The sequence below is a fragment of the Antrostomus carolinensis genome, unplaced genomic scaffold (genome assembly GCF_000700745.2).
Source record: "Antrostomus carolinensis isolate BGI_N321 unplaced genomic scaffold, ASM70074v2 scaffold41135, whole genome shotgun sequence".
NCBI lineage: Eukaryota > Metazoa > Chordata > Aves > Caprimulgiformes > Caprimulgidae > Antrostomus > Antrostomus carolinensis.
The window spans coordinates 37,771-56,226 of NW_010316487.1; the positions used below are offsets into that span (position 1 = coordinate 37,771).

An 18,456-nucleotide genomic window follows, 5' to 3' on the forward strand; every position below is an offset into this window, starting at 1 on the left:
TGTACCATTCTGAAGGTTTGTGCACCACACTAACATGACAACCATGCTTTGCTCTCAGTTCATTTGGTAGATATTCCCAAAGTCCAAGCTGAGTTATACTAATCAAGTAAAAATAATTTCCATGCAGGGACTGCTTGCCAACAGATGGACTAATCTGCTTCTCCCCACACCCCTCAGTTTGTGCATGTCTGAAGAACGCTAGGTGAGAAAATAAACTTATGACAGGATGTAAAAAACAAAGGGAAGGGTAATGGGGAGAATTTGCTCTAAATACACGAAACCTTTAAAGCAATTCGTGATACTAGCTTTTAAAGTGTAGCATTAGGGAATAATCTGGTTCAGACTTTAAGAGGATGATTTTCAAAGACATACAGGAAAGTCAGGATACAATTTTCAAAATTGCCAGAGGGCGATGTTTTCATAAAGGAAATCCAATTCTTATTTTCATAAGTCACATAGGTGGTTTCAAAAATTGTATCCTAAACTAATTAATGCAAAGAAAGTTTAACTGATTTTCAGAATTCTGACTCTGAAAATCTTAAGCATAGATTTTAGAAACCTTTGATTCCTTCTATTTCAATCAATTTAGTAGGAAGACCAATAATGGCATACAATACCATACCTGACATCTTCCCCCGTCTCACTGTCAGAAGTGCAGCTGCATCACAAACAGAAAGCAAAGACTGTTTACTTAAGTAAGCACAGGCAATCTGCCCCAGAAACAAAAACTATTAAATTCCACTTAGTGCATAGACTGTAAACAGTATTTATCACAGAGCTGCAGTGCAGCATCTGTTCCTTCTACACAAACTGACTTGATCTTAGCAGTCATAAAGAATTTGGAGACAGTTTTTCCTTACAAACATTTAATTTGACTGAACAAATAAAATCACCTCCACCCCGTCCTGGAGGTGGTAAAAGAAGCAAGAAGTTTTAGTGTGACAAGAATGTAGTTCCATTAAAAAAAGGACATTTTCAGGGAAAACAAACTGATAATTTGTGATACTGTATTTTTCCATGGCAGTAACTGCACCTTTGCAGCATATAATGGGTTAGTTTGAACCCCAAAACCCACCTTCAGTTGACTTGCAATGTGCTGCATTCTGTATCAGCCCTATCCTTGGCGGGGTGGATGTGCTTGTACAAGTGTGGGCAGGTCTGAGGGACGGACAGGTTTTGTTTTTGCTATTTTTGAACATGCACCAAGATGTTCACAGACAGAGTTGTTTTGACAGGATGACTGGCCACACTTATTACTGATGCTAAATTCAGTTCCATTGAAAAGAATGAAAAATCTGTGTTTGGCATAAACAAAATCAAGAAGGAAGAAAGTTTTTCACTTTTTAAAGACAACAGTCAAATTAACTTTGTGCTAACACCATTTGCTTATAAATATCCAGGAAAGAAAACAGTACCTGCAGTTTAAAAGGTTGGTTTGAGACACTTTCAAAAAGTTTATGCATAGTAAGCAACAACTGAATCTAAATTCAATTTACTGTAGAATTTGAGAGAGCCAGCCAACCACTAGTACCTGGATTGCAAAGGTCAGTGTACCAAACAAAGCTTTTCCACAGTTACCTCACACTCCACTGGTCTCTAGTAACTCTGTGTGTGACTCAGTGGCACCTTCTCCAAAAACCCAGGAACCTGTTGCACATCCGTAAGTAGCAACACATTCTGTACAGAACCTATCAAGGGGCTAAAATAGGGAAGATCTTTTCCAACCCTTCCGTGCACAACACAAGGACCCTGAACAACAAATATCAGCTCCTGCTTCATGCACCACTCTGAAGGTGGCCCAGGGAACACCCTGGTAACTGGTGACCTGTAGTATTTGCGTGTGACAGCAACTCCCTCTCCACTGTGCTTTTCACACACCAACCTGCAAGACAGGCAGACAACTCTGCAGCTCACAGTCCATCAACACAGCTCAAGAAGCGAAGGTCAGGCAGGGTCCCTCGTGGCTAGCACAGTGTACCTGTGTTCACTGCAGGCGTGCAGCTTTGCTCCAGTTGCTGCTCAGAAACCAGGGCAAAGCACCACGCTCACAGGGCACGAACGATCCTCAGAGAACACCAGGTGCAGCAGTGCACAGCCATGTCCTGACTTCCTCCCTTAACCACCTTCTTTGGCCATTCAGCCACAGGTGCCACATTTTTTATATGCAAGTATTGGTAGATCAGTTCCCTGGTCTGTGTTTCTGTTCTGTAGCTAGAAAAATTAATTCTCCATTTGATGTTTTAGCTCAGCTGTTTCAACCCACTTTTTCCCACTTTGACTTTGCTTTGTCCCTCCTTTCCCCCCTTTCCTGCATATTCCTGGCAATTAAGGATGCATTTATCTTCTACCAGTGTTGAAATATCAAAGTAATGTATGTTTAATAATGAGGTTTAGATCTAATTTTTCAAAGCATATGGATGTCTAAAGATGCAAATATGTGCTACTGAGATTTTCAAGCCTTCAAATCTCTATTTCCAATTTAGTTAATATAAAATTACAGTACCTGGATGTTCCTGAAAACTCCAGTAAACACACTTTTTAAAAATCAAGGTAATTTCTAAGCAGCAAAATAACTTTTAAAATATTGTCATTTGATGAAAACGGTCAACTCCACATCAAGTAGAAGAAAATATACTGTTAACAACCTTAACAAACCTAGCACTTCTCCTTATAAGGCCTCTAGATTCACATGGGAGTGCATATATGTCCTGTTTAGAAACAAATGATATAATTTTGTTTGGGCAAACTATTTCTCTTTTAGGTCAATTTTCTGATATTATTTACTCCAAAAAGACTTACACTATAAACTGCTCCATGGACTTGAACTGGGACTATTTAAAGTGAGACACTGCCCAGAAGAAATTAGCATGGCATATACTATAATTATTTACTCAATAACCAGTGAAATCAATACTATTTACCATCTGTTCAGAATATAAATAATGATTTCTCTATTTTTGTTAATCTCTAACCATTTTATAAAATATTTATGCTGAGATGCTCTCAGCCTGCTCTGGACAAGGGGCAGTAATCTGAGCTGGATCTTCCAGGGACATACTGTAATACAAACAACAAAATAAAATCACAAATGAGCCACTGCTCAGTTCTGATTAGCTGATACCCCATTCAGGAATAAATTCCATTTATTTTTAAGGATTTGAAACAAATTTAATTTTTATAGGAAACAAATAAAGATGATATGCAGTTAACCCTGTTTTATCAATAGAGCATGGAGGACAGAGGAGGGAAATGACTTGTGCAAGGTTATCCATTAGACCCAGGGAAGGGCCAGGAATAGAATCCAGATTTCCTGAGCACTGGGTGACATGTCAGCAGGATGTATCCTTGGTCTTCATAGCTGTGACCTTGGAGGAAGGGAAGGGGAAGGAAATTTGGAATGAAATAATTTATGACTATTCTGTAATGTGAATGACTGAAGCAAAGCATTCATCTCATCCCAAAGAAAGAGCTGTAACAAGGATGTTACTGATTTTGGTGACACATTTGATTGCCTGAGCTAAGGCTACAAGCTCTGGTGATTACTTGATAAGACTGCTCTCCTTGAACCTGGGATAATGTTGCATGTACCTGGTCAGGCATTAGTATTTTCTTATCAAATTAAGGGAGCTTTCATCTGAGAGCTTTACAACAGCCCACACTGACTGCATCTATCATTCTGAATAGTCCAGTGCACATGGTAGCAGCTCTGAAAGATGAGACAAAACATAATCTGTCCCAGTGCAGCCAGCACTTACAGTGCTAAGACTGTTTCAGCCACAAGCTCCTTTATACATATCCGACTGATAGCAAAGCAAACGTGATAACAACTGAATTTTACCTTGTGATACTTTGGCACATACGGAAGACACGAAAACTAGTCTGACCTTTCCACTGTTGTGAAGCACATACTCCTAAACAACTGCTATTTAAAAACATAGTCTGATCAGAACCATCATGTCATCTGTTTCAGTTTGCATCAGACATTCAAATTATACTTCTTAATCATGTTATGTCATCTGTAAAAAATTACAGCCTTGCCGTAATGAAATTAGTTCACCTAATAAGGCTGCAGGGATTCTGTATAGTTCCTCACCAAACTTGGATTTTCTGCTTAGGGAAGTATGTTTTAATGGAGAGATCACCACATTCTGAACTGTGGCTTCTGTTCTTGTCTCCCTCCCCAGTTTAAAGGGTCACCTTCCTATGTTTCATTTGCCCCACTTATAAAATAGGGAACCTTCCTTCCTTGTACTATTACTATTAAAGCATGTGCAATTCTCAGTAGTGTGACCGGCTTACACATGAAGGCTGGATATAAATAATATCTCTCTACGAACACTCAAGGAATTAGTGAGAATTGTTTCAAAAATCAGTGCAGAACTCACTGGGTAACAATGACCCTCTGTCCATCAGAGCGCATGGATTTGACTTACAGTTGCACTGTTGTTCCTTCATTCCCAATCAGCTGGAAAAAAACTTAATGGTTTCTCTGTCAAGCTTTACCTACAAATTATTGTACCCCCAAAGGCAAAGTGCAGTCTGCATGGCTAGGAGCTCTAGTACTGTAAAATAAACAAGCCAAAAATTTTCACACACATTGATCAGGCAGTGTTGTAGAGACAGCAGTGATTTACTGGAAACCACATACAGGAGTTGCAATATATTATACCACGTGGCGTTTAGTTTGAGGGCCAGGACACTGAGCCCCAGCAGTACAGCTGTGGGCACTCAGTAGCATTTTTTTCCTCCCTTCATGACCAACACAAAAGTTAGACAGAAGTATAATCTATAACTGGCTGTCAGAGCACAGCTGCTGTGTCCCCTTGGGAAAGGAGGGAAGGACATGACTATCTCCCTCTTGTCAAATCAGACAGGATGCACTGGGGGAGTACTCTGTGGTCACTGCCACTTACAAAAAACTCTTCAATTCCTCAGGCAGTAGAGCAGTGCTGGGATAGAGCACACAGCTAAAAGCACAGCCAGGGACTACCCCCAGGGAGCCAGTACCTCTTTGTAGTTCCATTCAAAGACACAAGCTCAGGCCTGAAAGTGCAAATGCCATTCTCTAGCAGCACAACACTTCAAGCTAATTAATTCTGATTCCACATTAGTTAGGATTTCACTCAGGTTATGCTGCAGGAGTGCAGAATGCCCAAGTATGGTTATCTATTCCTATTAATGGAATGGATAGCTTCTTTGAGCCTGGCTGGGTGTTCTTTCTGATGTGTTCCCCTATCACTTAGGGTAAGGTATTGTCCTGGTTTCAGCTGGGATAGAGCTAATTTTCTTCTTAGTAGGTAGAATAGCGCTGTGTTTTGCATTTAGTACAGGATTTGGTACAAGAAGAATGTTGATAATATACTGATGTTTTTAGTTGTTGCTAAGAAATCAAGGACTTTTCAACTTCTCATGCTTTGCTGGTGTGCAAGAAGCTGGGAAAGAGCATACCCAGAGCAACAGACCCAAATTGGCTAATGAGATATCCCACATCATATAAAATCATATTCAGTATATAAATAAGGGTTGGCCAGAACACACTCTCTCTTCTGGGTTTTAGGATTCTTTCTCCTCTGGGATCGCTAGCTGGGAACGGCCTGGGCACTGGTTGGCAGGTGGTGAGCAATTGCACTGTGCACCACTCATTTGTATATTCTTGTATTACTATTATTATTTCTATTACAATTTATATTTTATTTCAATTATTAAATTGTTTTTATCTCAACCTACGAGTCTCCTTGCCTTTACCCCTCCAACCCTCTTCCCCATTGCCTCGGGTGGGGGAGGATAAGCAAGCAGCTGCGTGGTGTTTAGCTGCTGGCTAGGTTAAAACCACAACAGGTTTTTATCTTGACTGTACAGTTACAAAATCCCTGACTCCACAAACACGTTCCCAGAATAGATTTTGGCTTTTTTCTGCATTACTGCTCAACTCAAGCTTGAATTTTTAAATAGCCCTACCTGCTCCAGAATATGTTCCCAGATATCTTCTGCATCTCACCAAGTATGGCCAGCAAGAGAGATGACTTACCGCAGCCAACCTGCCCTACAATCATTGTTAGCTGACCTGTGAGAGAGGAAGGTGTATATAAGCTTCTGATTTACCAAATGCTCATGGAAAAAACATCTTATTCTGTATATCTAATGTCATTTTGTACCTTGAGGGATTCGGATATCAATGTTGGACAATGCTGGTGGACCTTCAGGTGTCCAAGTGAAAAATCCATTTGTGATCTATGCCAAGATGGAGAGAAACAAACAGAAAAAACAACTTTAGAGCTGACTTCTTTTTTCAGCATCAGACATTTCTGTTTTCATTACATTGAGCATAGGCACAGAGTTAGCCTTTGCTCAGTGCAGGAAACAGAACTGCAAATGACTGAAGGTTTGTATTTGTGCAAGAATCTCTGAACTCAAACAAGCACGACAACTAGAAAATTATGGAAAATTCCTGAAGAAAAAGAAGCCACTGTTTAGGGCTTTTGATTTGTCATTTGTAAGGCGGGCACATGAAATAAGTGAAATGATTCTGACATGATTAAATTATATACAAGGTTACAGTTTGCTATCTGTAGAGCAGTGAATGCCACTCTAGACACACTGCAGCATATACAGCAATTGCACGGTCCAAATTCCAAGCAGATTTGCAGAACTTCCTACAGAAATTAGATGTTGATGTCTATTACAGTTTATTTTCTTTGTATTTCTGATACGATTCTCAGATAAACTAGGCTGTGCTAGATACAAAAATATTTTCACTGAAAAAGACTAAAAAGAAAGAAAGCCTGTTCAAGACTTTAAATGAAGGAGATTTCCATGGATACTGTGAAAAATAGGAAACAGGAGACAATTTTAAAAGGCCTGTATTTATATAGGACCTTTTTCTCACTTTTTCAGAGCCACTGAAGCCTTGAAAGCCTTTCAGCAACACAAGGTACAACATTTTTTGATCTGAGAAGATTGGAATGTGACACTTTTATACTACTCTGGAGAAAAAAGTGATACTGTTATTCCTGTGAAACAACCTGAAAAAAAGAGCAAGAGTAAGTGCAGTGTTCCTCCTTCTGGATTATCAAAGGCAGCCAGAGCATCATCTCTCAAAAAACACCCCTTCATGGGCAATGAGCTGCACAGACAGTATTTAGTAACTACAGAATTTCCCTGACCCAGGTGTCACTGGTGACAACAATGTCAGCAGATGGAGCCAAAGATTGTAGCTGGTCCTGGCTTTCTGGTCACGACCTTATACTGTCCTTACAGGGGTTACTGCTCTGGCCTCTCCTTTGTGACAAACCCCTTTGTTGTCAACTCCAGGCTGTCTTTTGATCCACCACCCCACCCAAAACCATCTCTCAAGTATTCTTCTTATTTTCCTGGAAGTCTATTCAAGAAGGATCCTGCACCAAAGCAGCATGTCAGGTGACAGCCTCCAAAAAAAAGCTGAAAGCACTACCACTTGTCCTACTTAATCCCATGAAACTGAATTATTCATTCTCTTGTGCTCGAAATGCAAATATAATAGCAGACTTCCTAAATAAACTGCATCATCACTGTAACAACCATCAGGGTTTTTCTTACTTCTGACCATTTCTATACCAAATTAAGAATATCAGTCTTCAGAGTGGCATGGATAATTTTAATTTTTTCTTCAAAGAAGTTAGGTCTTTGGGGGTTATTTTTTAACTTCATCTTGAAAGGCTACTAGGAATTCCAAAAGAGGAAGGGAAGACTTATGACAAGATTATTTTAGGAATGTCTAAAACAAACTCTTTTCTATTTTCTTCATAGCATTTTTCTGTACCGGCACTGGAAGTGGAAGAAAGAGTCTGGCATACAGAAAGGTTGGACCAGCTGGCCTTTCGAGGCTCCTCCCAACCTGGATTGTTCTATGTTCTAAGTTGAAAAATTTCGTCATGAGAATGGGGCTAATGTTTTAAACACTTCGAACAGAAAACTGATAAGTGAAATCTAGAGGGATATACACAGCTATTCACAACACAGATGACAGCAGTCAATTCTTATAATGGAAGCCACAGAAAAGAAAGGTGCAGGTTAATCTCTGACATGGGCACAAGTGTCTGACAGTTCACAATCAACTGCTGGTTCTTGAGTTTGAAACTGCCATCAGAATATAAAAGTGACTAATAGTGAGCTATAGTAACAGTGTTATTAGAGTGACCTTCATATCACCTTTACACAAAAATCATCCGCTTCTGTGATGTTAATGGGTCTCCTCATGTGAGAGCTGTAATTGTTCCAGTCCTCCCTGGCAGGCCTCTTGCGGTTAACAACTTTGAGTGGCTGTGCAAAATCAGGAAGACCGAAATAAGCAGTAATTAGTGGCAGTACCAGCAAAATGTCCTAAATACAAGCAACCATGTTATGACCTAGACAGTTAAGAGTATTAAAAGGAGTTTTTGCAGTTGGAAGAAATAATCATTAAAAAATGGAAAAGTAAAAAATTTATTCTTGGTACAAATTACTCCAGCCACTTCACTCACAATTAAACAGCATTACTCACTACTGCCTGGTAGTTGCTGTGGTTATCTGCACTTCTTAGCTCTGCAGATTTATCATGCTCTTCTCCAATTTCTTCACTTGACAGGAATTCACTCAGTTTCTGCACACTGAAAGGGAAAAAATGGAATTACAAATCAACCTGGAATGCAAAACTTCTGTTTGTTGCAATGTTTGTTACAGATCATCCCTTTTAGTATTTCAACCACTGTCTGCTGCATAGATTGTTTGTTTTCATTTTGTTACAGGTGTATGAAAATGTGCAATGAGAAGTTACTGCAAGGAAGCTCACAAAACTTGCCCTGTAGTCTATTAAGAGCTATGATATTTTAATAGTTTGTGCAGATGTTTCTTAAGTCTTGTCTTTTCTGATATCACCAGAGAGATTAAAGTAAAGATTTTTTCAGGCATTTGGTGGGATGCAGAACAGCTATAACAGCAGCTTGTTTCGAAGTCACATGCTAAAGTAGAATTAATGTCATTTATGTTACTGAAGTTTTGCACAGTCAGTTCTACTGAACAATCTTATGAACACCAGGAGTCTGATGAAATGCATACACTGTGAGCTAAATTCAACCAGCTGTGATGAAATACAAAGTGTACGAGGTAACACGATGAAGGAATATACCTTAACAGAACAGTGTTCAACAGATGAGATATAAAAGGAATCCTGAAAACCAGCAACAAAGGAGGATGCATAAAATCTTCCCAAGCTGCTTAAGATTTAATTAGCCAAGAGATAATGTGTCTTTACTATGACACTTAACAGATCATGACAATTTTATCTCTGCACCTGACTTTATGAAATGTACATCTAATCTACTCAAAGGTTCAGCAAATGAAATTTGTGAAGGAAGTGGATTGAAGCATTAACTCAACATCAAAGGGGTGCAATTAGCTGGAAATAAGTTAACTTTCAGTCTCCAAAATGATAAAGTGCCAGAAGGCCTTAAGTTCCTAAAAATAAATTCAGGGACAAGGATCAAAAAAAATTATTTTAATATTTAGCCTTGGGCTAACTGGGGAGAAACAGGCAAACGATGCTACTGTAGCATAGTGATATGTTGCTATCTGTTAATATACAAATCTTAAAAAATAAAAACCTCAGCATTTATTTTGCCTTCCACTGCCAGGGATTTCTTCTTCATAAGGAGACTTAGTTTCCTCTAAGAACCTCGTGAGCTACCCCACTGGTGCCAAAATAGTGCCTGGACCAAGGCATTACAGCTCTGCCTAAGGCAGACTCCCTGTACAGTTAGCACTGGCCCTGCAAACAGAGATCGAAGCCACCTTGGGACTCCCTGGGAGAGAACTGGTTCTACAGTTTTTCTGTCAACCTGCCCACTTGCTAATGGCAGCTGAGGACTAAGAGATATACAGTGGGATGAAATTAGCTAGAGCACGTACTACAGTCTAATTGAAAAGGGGAGAATAACTATTTGGAATAGGACAAGAGGAGTAATAACTAATTCAGGCTCAATGTTGGACCAAAATTCCTTCATGGGAAGGTCTATTATTTCAAAGGAAGAAATTAGAAGCCCCGTCCCTAGAGATATTTATATCTATTTGCACAAAGCTCTGGAAAACAGGGCTTAGGAATGATCTTACCTTTTTTGTTCAGTGAACCAGATGTTTAAAATGACACTTTAAATGCCTTTAAATGAAGTTTAGATGCTGCCTATATGGAGTTGGTATGCAGCTGCACCTACATTCTCTACAGGAAAATTACACTGACATTTGAATAATTGCTCTGAAGGTATAAAGAGAAGATAGAGAAGTCCCCTGTGTATCTGCTCCAGGTCTAGAGGGGGATGAAGAAAAGGCAGCAAACACATTGTTGGACCATGCATACCCAAACAAGACCATGTCTCTAAAGCCATTCAATAGCTCGATTTTTGCTCTCTGTGTATCAAGGTGGCTGTATTTTAAGTGCCCAGACTTCTTTCTGAAAGCCCTCTGCCCAGTACTTTGCTTAATTCTGGAATTGCTGCTCCTGTAGCAATTACTGAGGAAACACAGTATAGCTGTGAAAAACAATCTTTTGTTAGAGACAGCAACTCGTATTTCAGGATGCCATACTGTTCTACACTCTTAAAGAATTAAAAAAACCCAAAAAACATTCTCTGCAGAGCTCTCACTGACATTGCCATTTCACTTGTATTCCAGTATCTCCATGGGGAAGCTGATTTTTAAGCTACAGAATAGACATATTGATTAGAGCATGGTTATTTGCACAGCTGACTGAAACGCAGTTTCATATTAAACCCAGTAAGATACACAATGCCACTCTTGCTACTTGACCTTTGCTGATGGAAAATTGTACACTGCACCCTTTGTCCTTGAAGACCTCCCATTTAAGAAATACAGCAACTGGCTGTACAGTTTTAATTTTCAATGGCACAAACACTCTACATATTTAAAAAAAAAAAAATCTGTTCAAAGAGATAACGGAATTTCTCACCTTCCTAAAGACTTTCAACAGTTTCCCCCCTCAGAAGCACACCCTCTAGCCCCATAACTTGGAAAGCTTGCAGAGGCCCTGTGTGGAACAGAAGCTTTAAATCTGTTTTACCATTGGAATCAATCATACATTTGTTCTGATAGTGTCAATGACAATCCATGAGGATGCTTTGCAGTGGGCACATGTGTAATGATTAAAGATACTGACAAGTTTATTTGTGGAGATTATTGTACTTATTAGCATCTGGCATCAGAGACTGTAGCCAACATTAACAGAGTAGGGGTTTTGAAGTGCCTGAGATGCAAAGCCAGTAACACCCTCTTAGTAACCTTTATGTGCTGGCTTCACCACTAGATCAACTTCTGCTTCACTTAGTTCCTTTCTGTCTCTACAGGAGAAGCTATCTTGTACACTTGTTAAAACCAATTAGAACATCTCAGCCTAAAGAAAGCTGAAGTACAACTTAATCAAGGTTTATTAGGTTACCTTTACCTCCTCTTACTGATCAGCTACTTATTAGCAGGAAGGTGTAACAGCAGGACACAATTAGAGCAAGTAAACATTAGTTGTGCTCAATGAGCACAGATACAGCTTTCTAATAACTGCCTGGTTTTTCACGTTTACCAAACTACTGAAGCAAGCATATGTTTGCATGGGTTGAAAATATCTGGTACATGCTTCCAAAACACTGCACTGAAGGATGGGGTACTCAGAAGACAGATCTAGAACAGCACCAGCAGCATGGTGGAGCAATGCACTCTGGAACACTACCCGGGTTACTGTCATAGAGGCCGTCAGGAAGACAAGGCTCACGTCAACTTTGTTACAGAGTTTGAACCAGACAATTCCTGTCTGCACTACAAATAGCAGGGCAACAGCCTGCTAAGAAGATAACTACAGAATAACTATTAATACTGGGTTGATACTAATTGCTTTAGAATTGTTCCTGCAGCATTAACAGGCACACAGTCCATTTCCAAAGAAATCCTCAGACAAGCCAAAATAAATGTCCATTACCAGTGACAGCGTGGGCCCCCAGACACTTTGCTGGCTGCAATCTCAGCACGACAGTTTGCCATGGCTCTAGGGACTACCCCAGTGGCTGCAAAACATTTCATGCCAGCCGCTGACACTCTCAGATTTCACACTTGTTAGGAGAGAGGACACAGCTGTGACTTTGCACTGTCAGGGAATTTTGAAACAGCCGGGGCAGTCTCAGCCTCCTGCTAGAGTCTCCTTTCCATCTCCAAAGCGACACAAAAGCAATTAAGCAAGGACTGGTGTCCAGTATCTGTCCCATAGTTTAGACAAGCTCTTAAGACAGCGATTCTGGAGGTTGCAAAGAGGTCCTAATAAAATAAGAAGCCCAAACTCCGTCTTCCTCCCCTATCAGTCAGGTAGAGTTACACTGCATATGAAAAGCATTAAGAGGTTTTTATACACATCTGTTGATACTTAAAGTAAAACTCCCACTGAAACAGCAGTTCTACTGGTTGTTATTTCAGTTTTTGAACACTCAGACAAAAGTGTTCACAAGAAAGTAAAAACTCTTCAAGTCTGGAGTACACATTTAGTCATTAACTTACTCTCACACTTAACAGGGACTTCTGGGGGGGGGTTGTTTATTTAGTTTTAACCCTCCATCAACAGGCAACCTGTCAGGCTAGAGGCTGAGCACAGCCCACGAGAGACAAGCTGAAACACATGTGCTTCTGTGATTACCTTTTCCTCTTCTACATGCTTGATGGAGGGAAACATTTGAGTGATTTACAAAATGAAATCTTCAGTAAGTTTTCACTTCCTTGTTACCACATATATGTTGCATGCAGTACCAATACATCTCAACCCATTGTACATAATGAAGTACCAGCTGTGGACCACAAAATATTGGTTGTGACGATTGTATCAGCAAAGAACTTGGCCCACAACCAAGGGAACCATGCAAGGTATAAATCTGGGAAGCAATTTATAACAACAACGTATAAATAATCACCACGCTATTTCTAAACTTACTATTGGAAAATGAGCAATAGACACTCTCAAAAGTCGGAGAGGTGGTAGCAAAGATATTTTACAGTTCTCACCTTACTAATGCTTTGACTGTGGATCTAATCACACTGGAGAGCAGGAACAACGGAGACACAAGAATATGAAACAGGGAGATGGAGGCAAATGCCACGGATGGGGAGAAGTCAGCCTTTCTTGTCAGATGAGCATGGACCACAAATGTCTACAAAGAGACGGGCATCATTGTCAGCGTTTTGTCATAAAGAGGGAAATGCACAAAGACTTTGTATTTCATAAGCATTTAATTTACAGAGTCTTAATTTATAATCGCTTAACAGTTTCAGGGAGTGCTGCATACTGCGGGCTGCTTCTAAACATAGACAAGTTGGCATTTTCCATTCTCTCCCAGAAGAACTGCGAATGTGTAGCAGGTTTGCATCCTGTTCTTCCTCATTTCCATGTCACTTATACTTGAAAATGCAGTTGTAATTAACACTACTTAGAAAAGTCCATACTTACTATAAGTACAGCTGCAATTGGTATTGCTGCATTCATAAAGACTGTGAAGGAAAACACGTAGGAACATTTAGAAACAATTTCCACTCAGACATGCTAAATGTTAAAATACTACTAGCACTGGTTTACAATGGCATTTTCTATGCTTAAGATAGGAAAGATGTGCAACTATATACACACAGCAGTACATTGTTTTAAAATGCCTACGGTTTACTTCTCTTCATGTCACCAGAACAGACAGAGCCCAGCAGTGCACCCTAGGAAAAGATGACTAATCTACTTTTGAGCTGCGACACGCAATTCAGGCCAGGGATGCTGCAGGTCTCTGTCTCATGCCAGGCAGAAAGGCTGAGCTGGTACAAGGTCTGAGAGGCGACTTGACTACCTGGCAGTGAGAGGAAGGGAGACACAGCAGAGGCTGCTCAGGTCATAGCGCTGGGGCTGCCCCACAGGCTGGCTGCACACCTGGCTCTGCCCCATCCCGCAGCCCAGCGCAGGACCTCCCGGGAGAGCCACTGCCACGTACGTCAAGTTGTGACCTACTTGCAGGGTACTTCTGAGGTACAGGGCTTGTGGCCCTCTTGGGTTTTGAAATGTGGTTCAAAGGGTAAGGAAAGCCTAGCAACCCTGCATTGTATTTTTGACTTTATTCTTCTAGAGGACTTACTTATAATTACTCCTGCTTTGTTGGGCTTGGCTCCTTTGTGAATATCCTTGGGAGCTCAACACAGGCTCTAACAGTACATAAATCTGGCAGAGCTTTGATTTCAGGTAGGCCTTGAGTTATTAAAATGCAGACAATGAATCAGTTTACTCCCTGACCTCAAACAGTGTCTGTCTTGGTGTCCTGGATTCTCTCACTATAGCAACTCAGACACTATAGCATTCAGAGGTTATTGAACAGATGGATGGGGAGAAGCAAGCAAATACCATTTCTCTATAGGGATCTCTCTTAGATCAGGCAGGAATATGGGTTAGGAATGCAATAATAACCAGTTACCCAGCTGGGAGCTTGAGTCAGAACCAGGGCTATGATCTTACCCCACACGTCTGTCCCCTTTATCGCAACCTGAGGATATTATTTAATCATCACCTTTTCATTTTGATCTTCATTCAACTTTATTTCATGAAGTAAACAATACAGAGAAAGAACATGGAATCTTATAGCTAAAACAGAATTAAAATATTAGTACATGTCTGACAGAAGAGAAAGAGGCTAGCCACTTCTTTTTTGTTTAAACTATGCTTGCCCTTTTTTCTTACCGGTATAGCCCATGTTCAGACAGTAAAAGCACTCTCCAGTTACTTTATCTGAACTGGAATGTCGTAATTTGACCCACAAATACTTCTGGTGTACTGTTTGGCCATATTTTTCCGGGCATAAACCCCCTGAAGAACTTAACATACTGTCAGATATTCCTTTGTCCAACATTCAGATGATCTTTAATGAATCCTGTAACATACTTCTAAACTCTGTACTCAGTCTTAAATAAAACAGCTGTGTTATTTCATGTAGCTCTAATTCCTTGAAAGAGGGGAATATTTGAAAATATAAGTATGTTTCTGTCTATAATTCCAAAATAAAAGCTTAGCCTTTGAAAGAGTAATACATATTAAAGCCTAGAAGTTCACATGAACAATCCATATACATACAAACTGGATGCAGGCACAGGGGCAAGGCAGATCATGACATGCAGTCTTGAAATGGAATTTTCTTGTGGTCTAGCCAACACTGCCCTGAAACTTGTAGGTATATTTTCTTTAATTCAATGTAAATCTATTCCTCATTAATAGAAGTAGCTCCAGCCACATTCTTTCATTCATTTTAATAGCTAAGTGCATTTAGTAAAGAATTCTAGAGTCTATTCAAAACTACATTAAAAAAATATCACTTCTGCTTTGTTATTGTTCTAGGAAGTGTCTGCCTTCCTTTTGGTCAATAATGCAAAAAAGTTTTGGTTATCTCCTGACTTTTTTTTTTTCTTTCTTAAAAAAATGAAATCATATGTTCACTGTAATATTAGCAAGCACACTTTGTGCCAATTATACCTGTCATTCTAATTACATTTATGGTAAGAAAAAAGGCAAGTTCTCCTACATTTATGTTCCCTTTTTAGTCTGCTAAAGTGCAAGTTTGTATAGATCAGTGTAATTTCTGCTGAAGACAGAGGGTGTAAGGAACTCCTAGGATGAAACTATAGGAGCCCTTTATAAGCCAAAATTATATGCAACATCAACATAAAAAAGCTACAGTGGTTTACCCCAGCTGAGAAATTGATCAACTGTGTCTTACGTACACATATCACACATAATACAAAACAAGAATGCAAATGCAAACATTGAATGTTTCAAGAAGCATCAGTAAATATTTAGAATTGGTTTTAATAATACTGGTTTTATTTATGTCAATATTTCTTTACAGAATAGTCAGTACTCTTGGGATGAATACATCGTTCCCTAGCAGTTACAAATGATACTATGAGGATTTAAAATCAAATAAGCCTCCACAGCTCCTCCAGTCCTACAGCTGAACCTGTGGCTCTGACTATAAATAGATTTTAATGCCACATGAAGCAGTGCAAACACAGGGAGCCCATCTGTGTTGATCTGGGTGTAGGATGGAGTTTCCGGTCACATAATCTACTCCAGCTAAATTCTGTTTTGTGTCAAAATGGAAACTTACTCTGAAAGCACAGAGAGCTCAGGATCCCCAGAAAGAAATTGTGGTCTTAGAAGCCAAGGAAAACCTCAACTTAATGTCACTTAAATTCAGTGGGATCAGGATCTTTCCCTCAGAATGCATTACCTATGTGATCATTTGGCAGCGAAGAAAGTGAGCTGCATGTCTCCTGGGCAAATGTAATCACATAATACTAACCAGACTGGAAGTTGTTTTCCTAAGGAGTAGTCTTCCATGTTAGTCTAGATAGTATTTGTACAGGTCGCTTGTGGCATTTGAATACTTCTCACTAAAAGTTTCCATTTCATTAATATCTTACAGATTACATGAACAAGGTTCTTCAGTATAACTCTACTATTTCTAAAGTATTACAGTAGCAATTATATAGGTGTTGCATATAATCTCCGCAAATAAAGAGTTCAATTGGCCCTACATCTTTTTAAAGGGATGGTAAGTGCCCTAAAGCAGCTTGAAAGATAACATGAGACAAAAGAATCTGGATATGGAATGATGAAATTGCTGGGATTCGCATATTTTTCCTTTCCAGGATATAGAAATGGTCTTAAGAATAACTTATTTTTAAAAGAAACTCAAATTTCGAGTAAGAAAGTGAAGGTACCATCTGTTGGCGCTTCAATGCAAAGATAATTCCTGTCATATATTATGATATACTGTATTGTGCAAAATGCAGGAGGAAAAAAAAAAACAACCCCAAAAACATGCATTAACAAAGCCTTCTTCCTGAATGCTATGTTACAGAGGAGAATACTGCTGGCTGAAGGTAGCCTCTGAAACACTTGCCCCTTAAAAGCAAGAAAACTCCAGAAAAGTTAATGCTATGAAGCATTAATCTTGACTTTCTCTTTTAAGCATATTTCCCATAAATGCAAAATTCTATTGAATTAAACAGAAAGCCTGACTAAATGGAAAACAAGGAGCGTGGACCAGAGCCTAAAGCAACTGAAACAAACAATCTCAATAGAGAAATGGTAAACTCATTAGTAGCTAATAATGCAGTAGCACTTCAGCTGAACAGTGGATTAGAATGAAGGATGAGACTTACTGGATATGGAGGTATAAAGGGCAAAAGACTTGAGGCTAGTCATTTCTTTTTGTCTGGTTTCCTCTACACTGCTGTGAAAGATGTGTTCCCAAGCATAGAGTTTAAGGAGCTTAATACCTCGAAGCATCTCATTTGTCTTCTTCAGTCTCTCATTGGAGTATTCCTGCAACATTAACATACACATTTACTTAAAGAGTATAATCAAAGCACCTGTTCCCTAAACACAAAAATCATACAAAAATTTTACGTAGTCCCTTCTAATCAGTCAGGTGTACTTTCCTAGTTCTGTCCATTCAGATGTTGTTGTTTTTCCACAAAGATGAGCTTCCCTAAAGCTCAAGTGAAAAGGCCATTGGTTTGCACTCCTAAATCATATCGCTTGTACTGAAAATCTTACTCCTCTGTCAGCTTTCTGATCACTTGCAAGGCATCCTCTCATGACTTTTACTGACCAGCACACTGGCTGGATTTTCAGCCAGAACACTGACAACAAACAGACAGAACACGCAGACAAGCTGCGACTGCCCCGTCAAGACGACTGGAATCAGTGGTGCCAGGCGTCAAAGCAGCAAGGCTGCATTAGCAAGAAGCTCTGATCCTGTACAGAACCTTGACTCTGAGCAGCGCCAGCTGGCTCAGGCACAATTATACATTGTAAAGTTATACTCCCAGTAAAGCACAGCTGGAAGTTATGCTGTTTCCAGTTTTCAGGATAGCTCAAGGATCTTTGTACTGCACTACACTGCACAGCAGAGACATTTCTAGCACAAAACACACTGGTCCCATCCGCAGGAATTTCTAGGTGATGCCGACTGCCTGCTTGGACGCTACAGGGATGAATGCTGTCTACATTTCTAGAAGGGTGTATACTCTTGATGCGAAGGCATTACTTTTCACACATGAAGGTGCACAAATAACTCTCATTACCACACATGATTTGTGGTAGAAGAGATTTCAGCAAGCTGTCTGGCTCCATTACAGGTTCACATGGCTTCCTTGGCAGTGCAACAGTCACTGAAAGTGGGGATAAGGTTCAGAGCAGCTGGGCATGGCAATTCCAACAAACCAAAGTAACTTTCTTGGCATTGATGCAGGTGATTCAAACTATAGACAAGCCAAGGGAGGGACCAAGGAACAGCTTGTGACCAAGCAGACCTCTAAGATCCACAGCTGAGGAGTATGCTGTGGTGCGGGAACTCAATCATGGACTCTGCT

The 18,456-nt window shown here is 39.9% G+C and overlaps 1 protein-coding gene across 1 annotated transcript in view; it reads right to left on the reverse strand.

The window, feature by feature from the left end:
- The window catches only part of LOC104525205 (ATP-binding cassette sub-family C member 8), a gene marked incomplete at its 5' end in the record, with an annotated part of 49,656 nt that extends 32,252 nt beyond the window's left edge, over positions 1–17,404 (reverse strand). Inside the window, 8 exons of the mRNA XM_010168285.1 lie at positions 623–658; positions 5,959–6,064; positions 6,156–6,231; positions 8,188–8,298; positions 8,519–8,624; positions 13,060–13,205; positions 13,502–13,542; positions 17,242–17,404. Of these exons, the coding sequence (XP_010166587.1) occupies positions 623–658; positions 5,959–6,064; positions 6,156–6,231; positions 8,188–8,298; positions 8,519–8,624; positions 13,060–13,205; positions 13,502–13,542; positions 17,242–17,404 (785 nt within the window). The remainder of the gene's footprint in view (positions 1–622; positions 659–5,958; positions 6,065–6,155; positions 6,232–8,187; positions 8,299–8,518; positions 8,625–13,059; positions 13,206–13,501; positions 13,543–17,241) is intronic.
- Between the last annotated feature and the right edge of the window lie 1,052 nt (positions 17,405–18,456).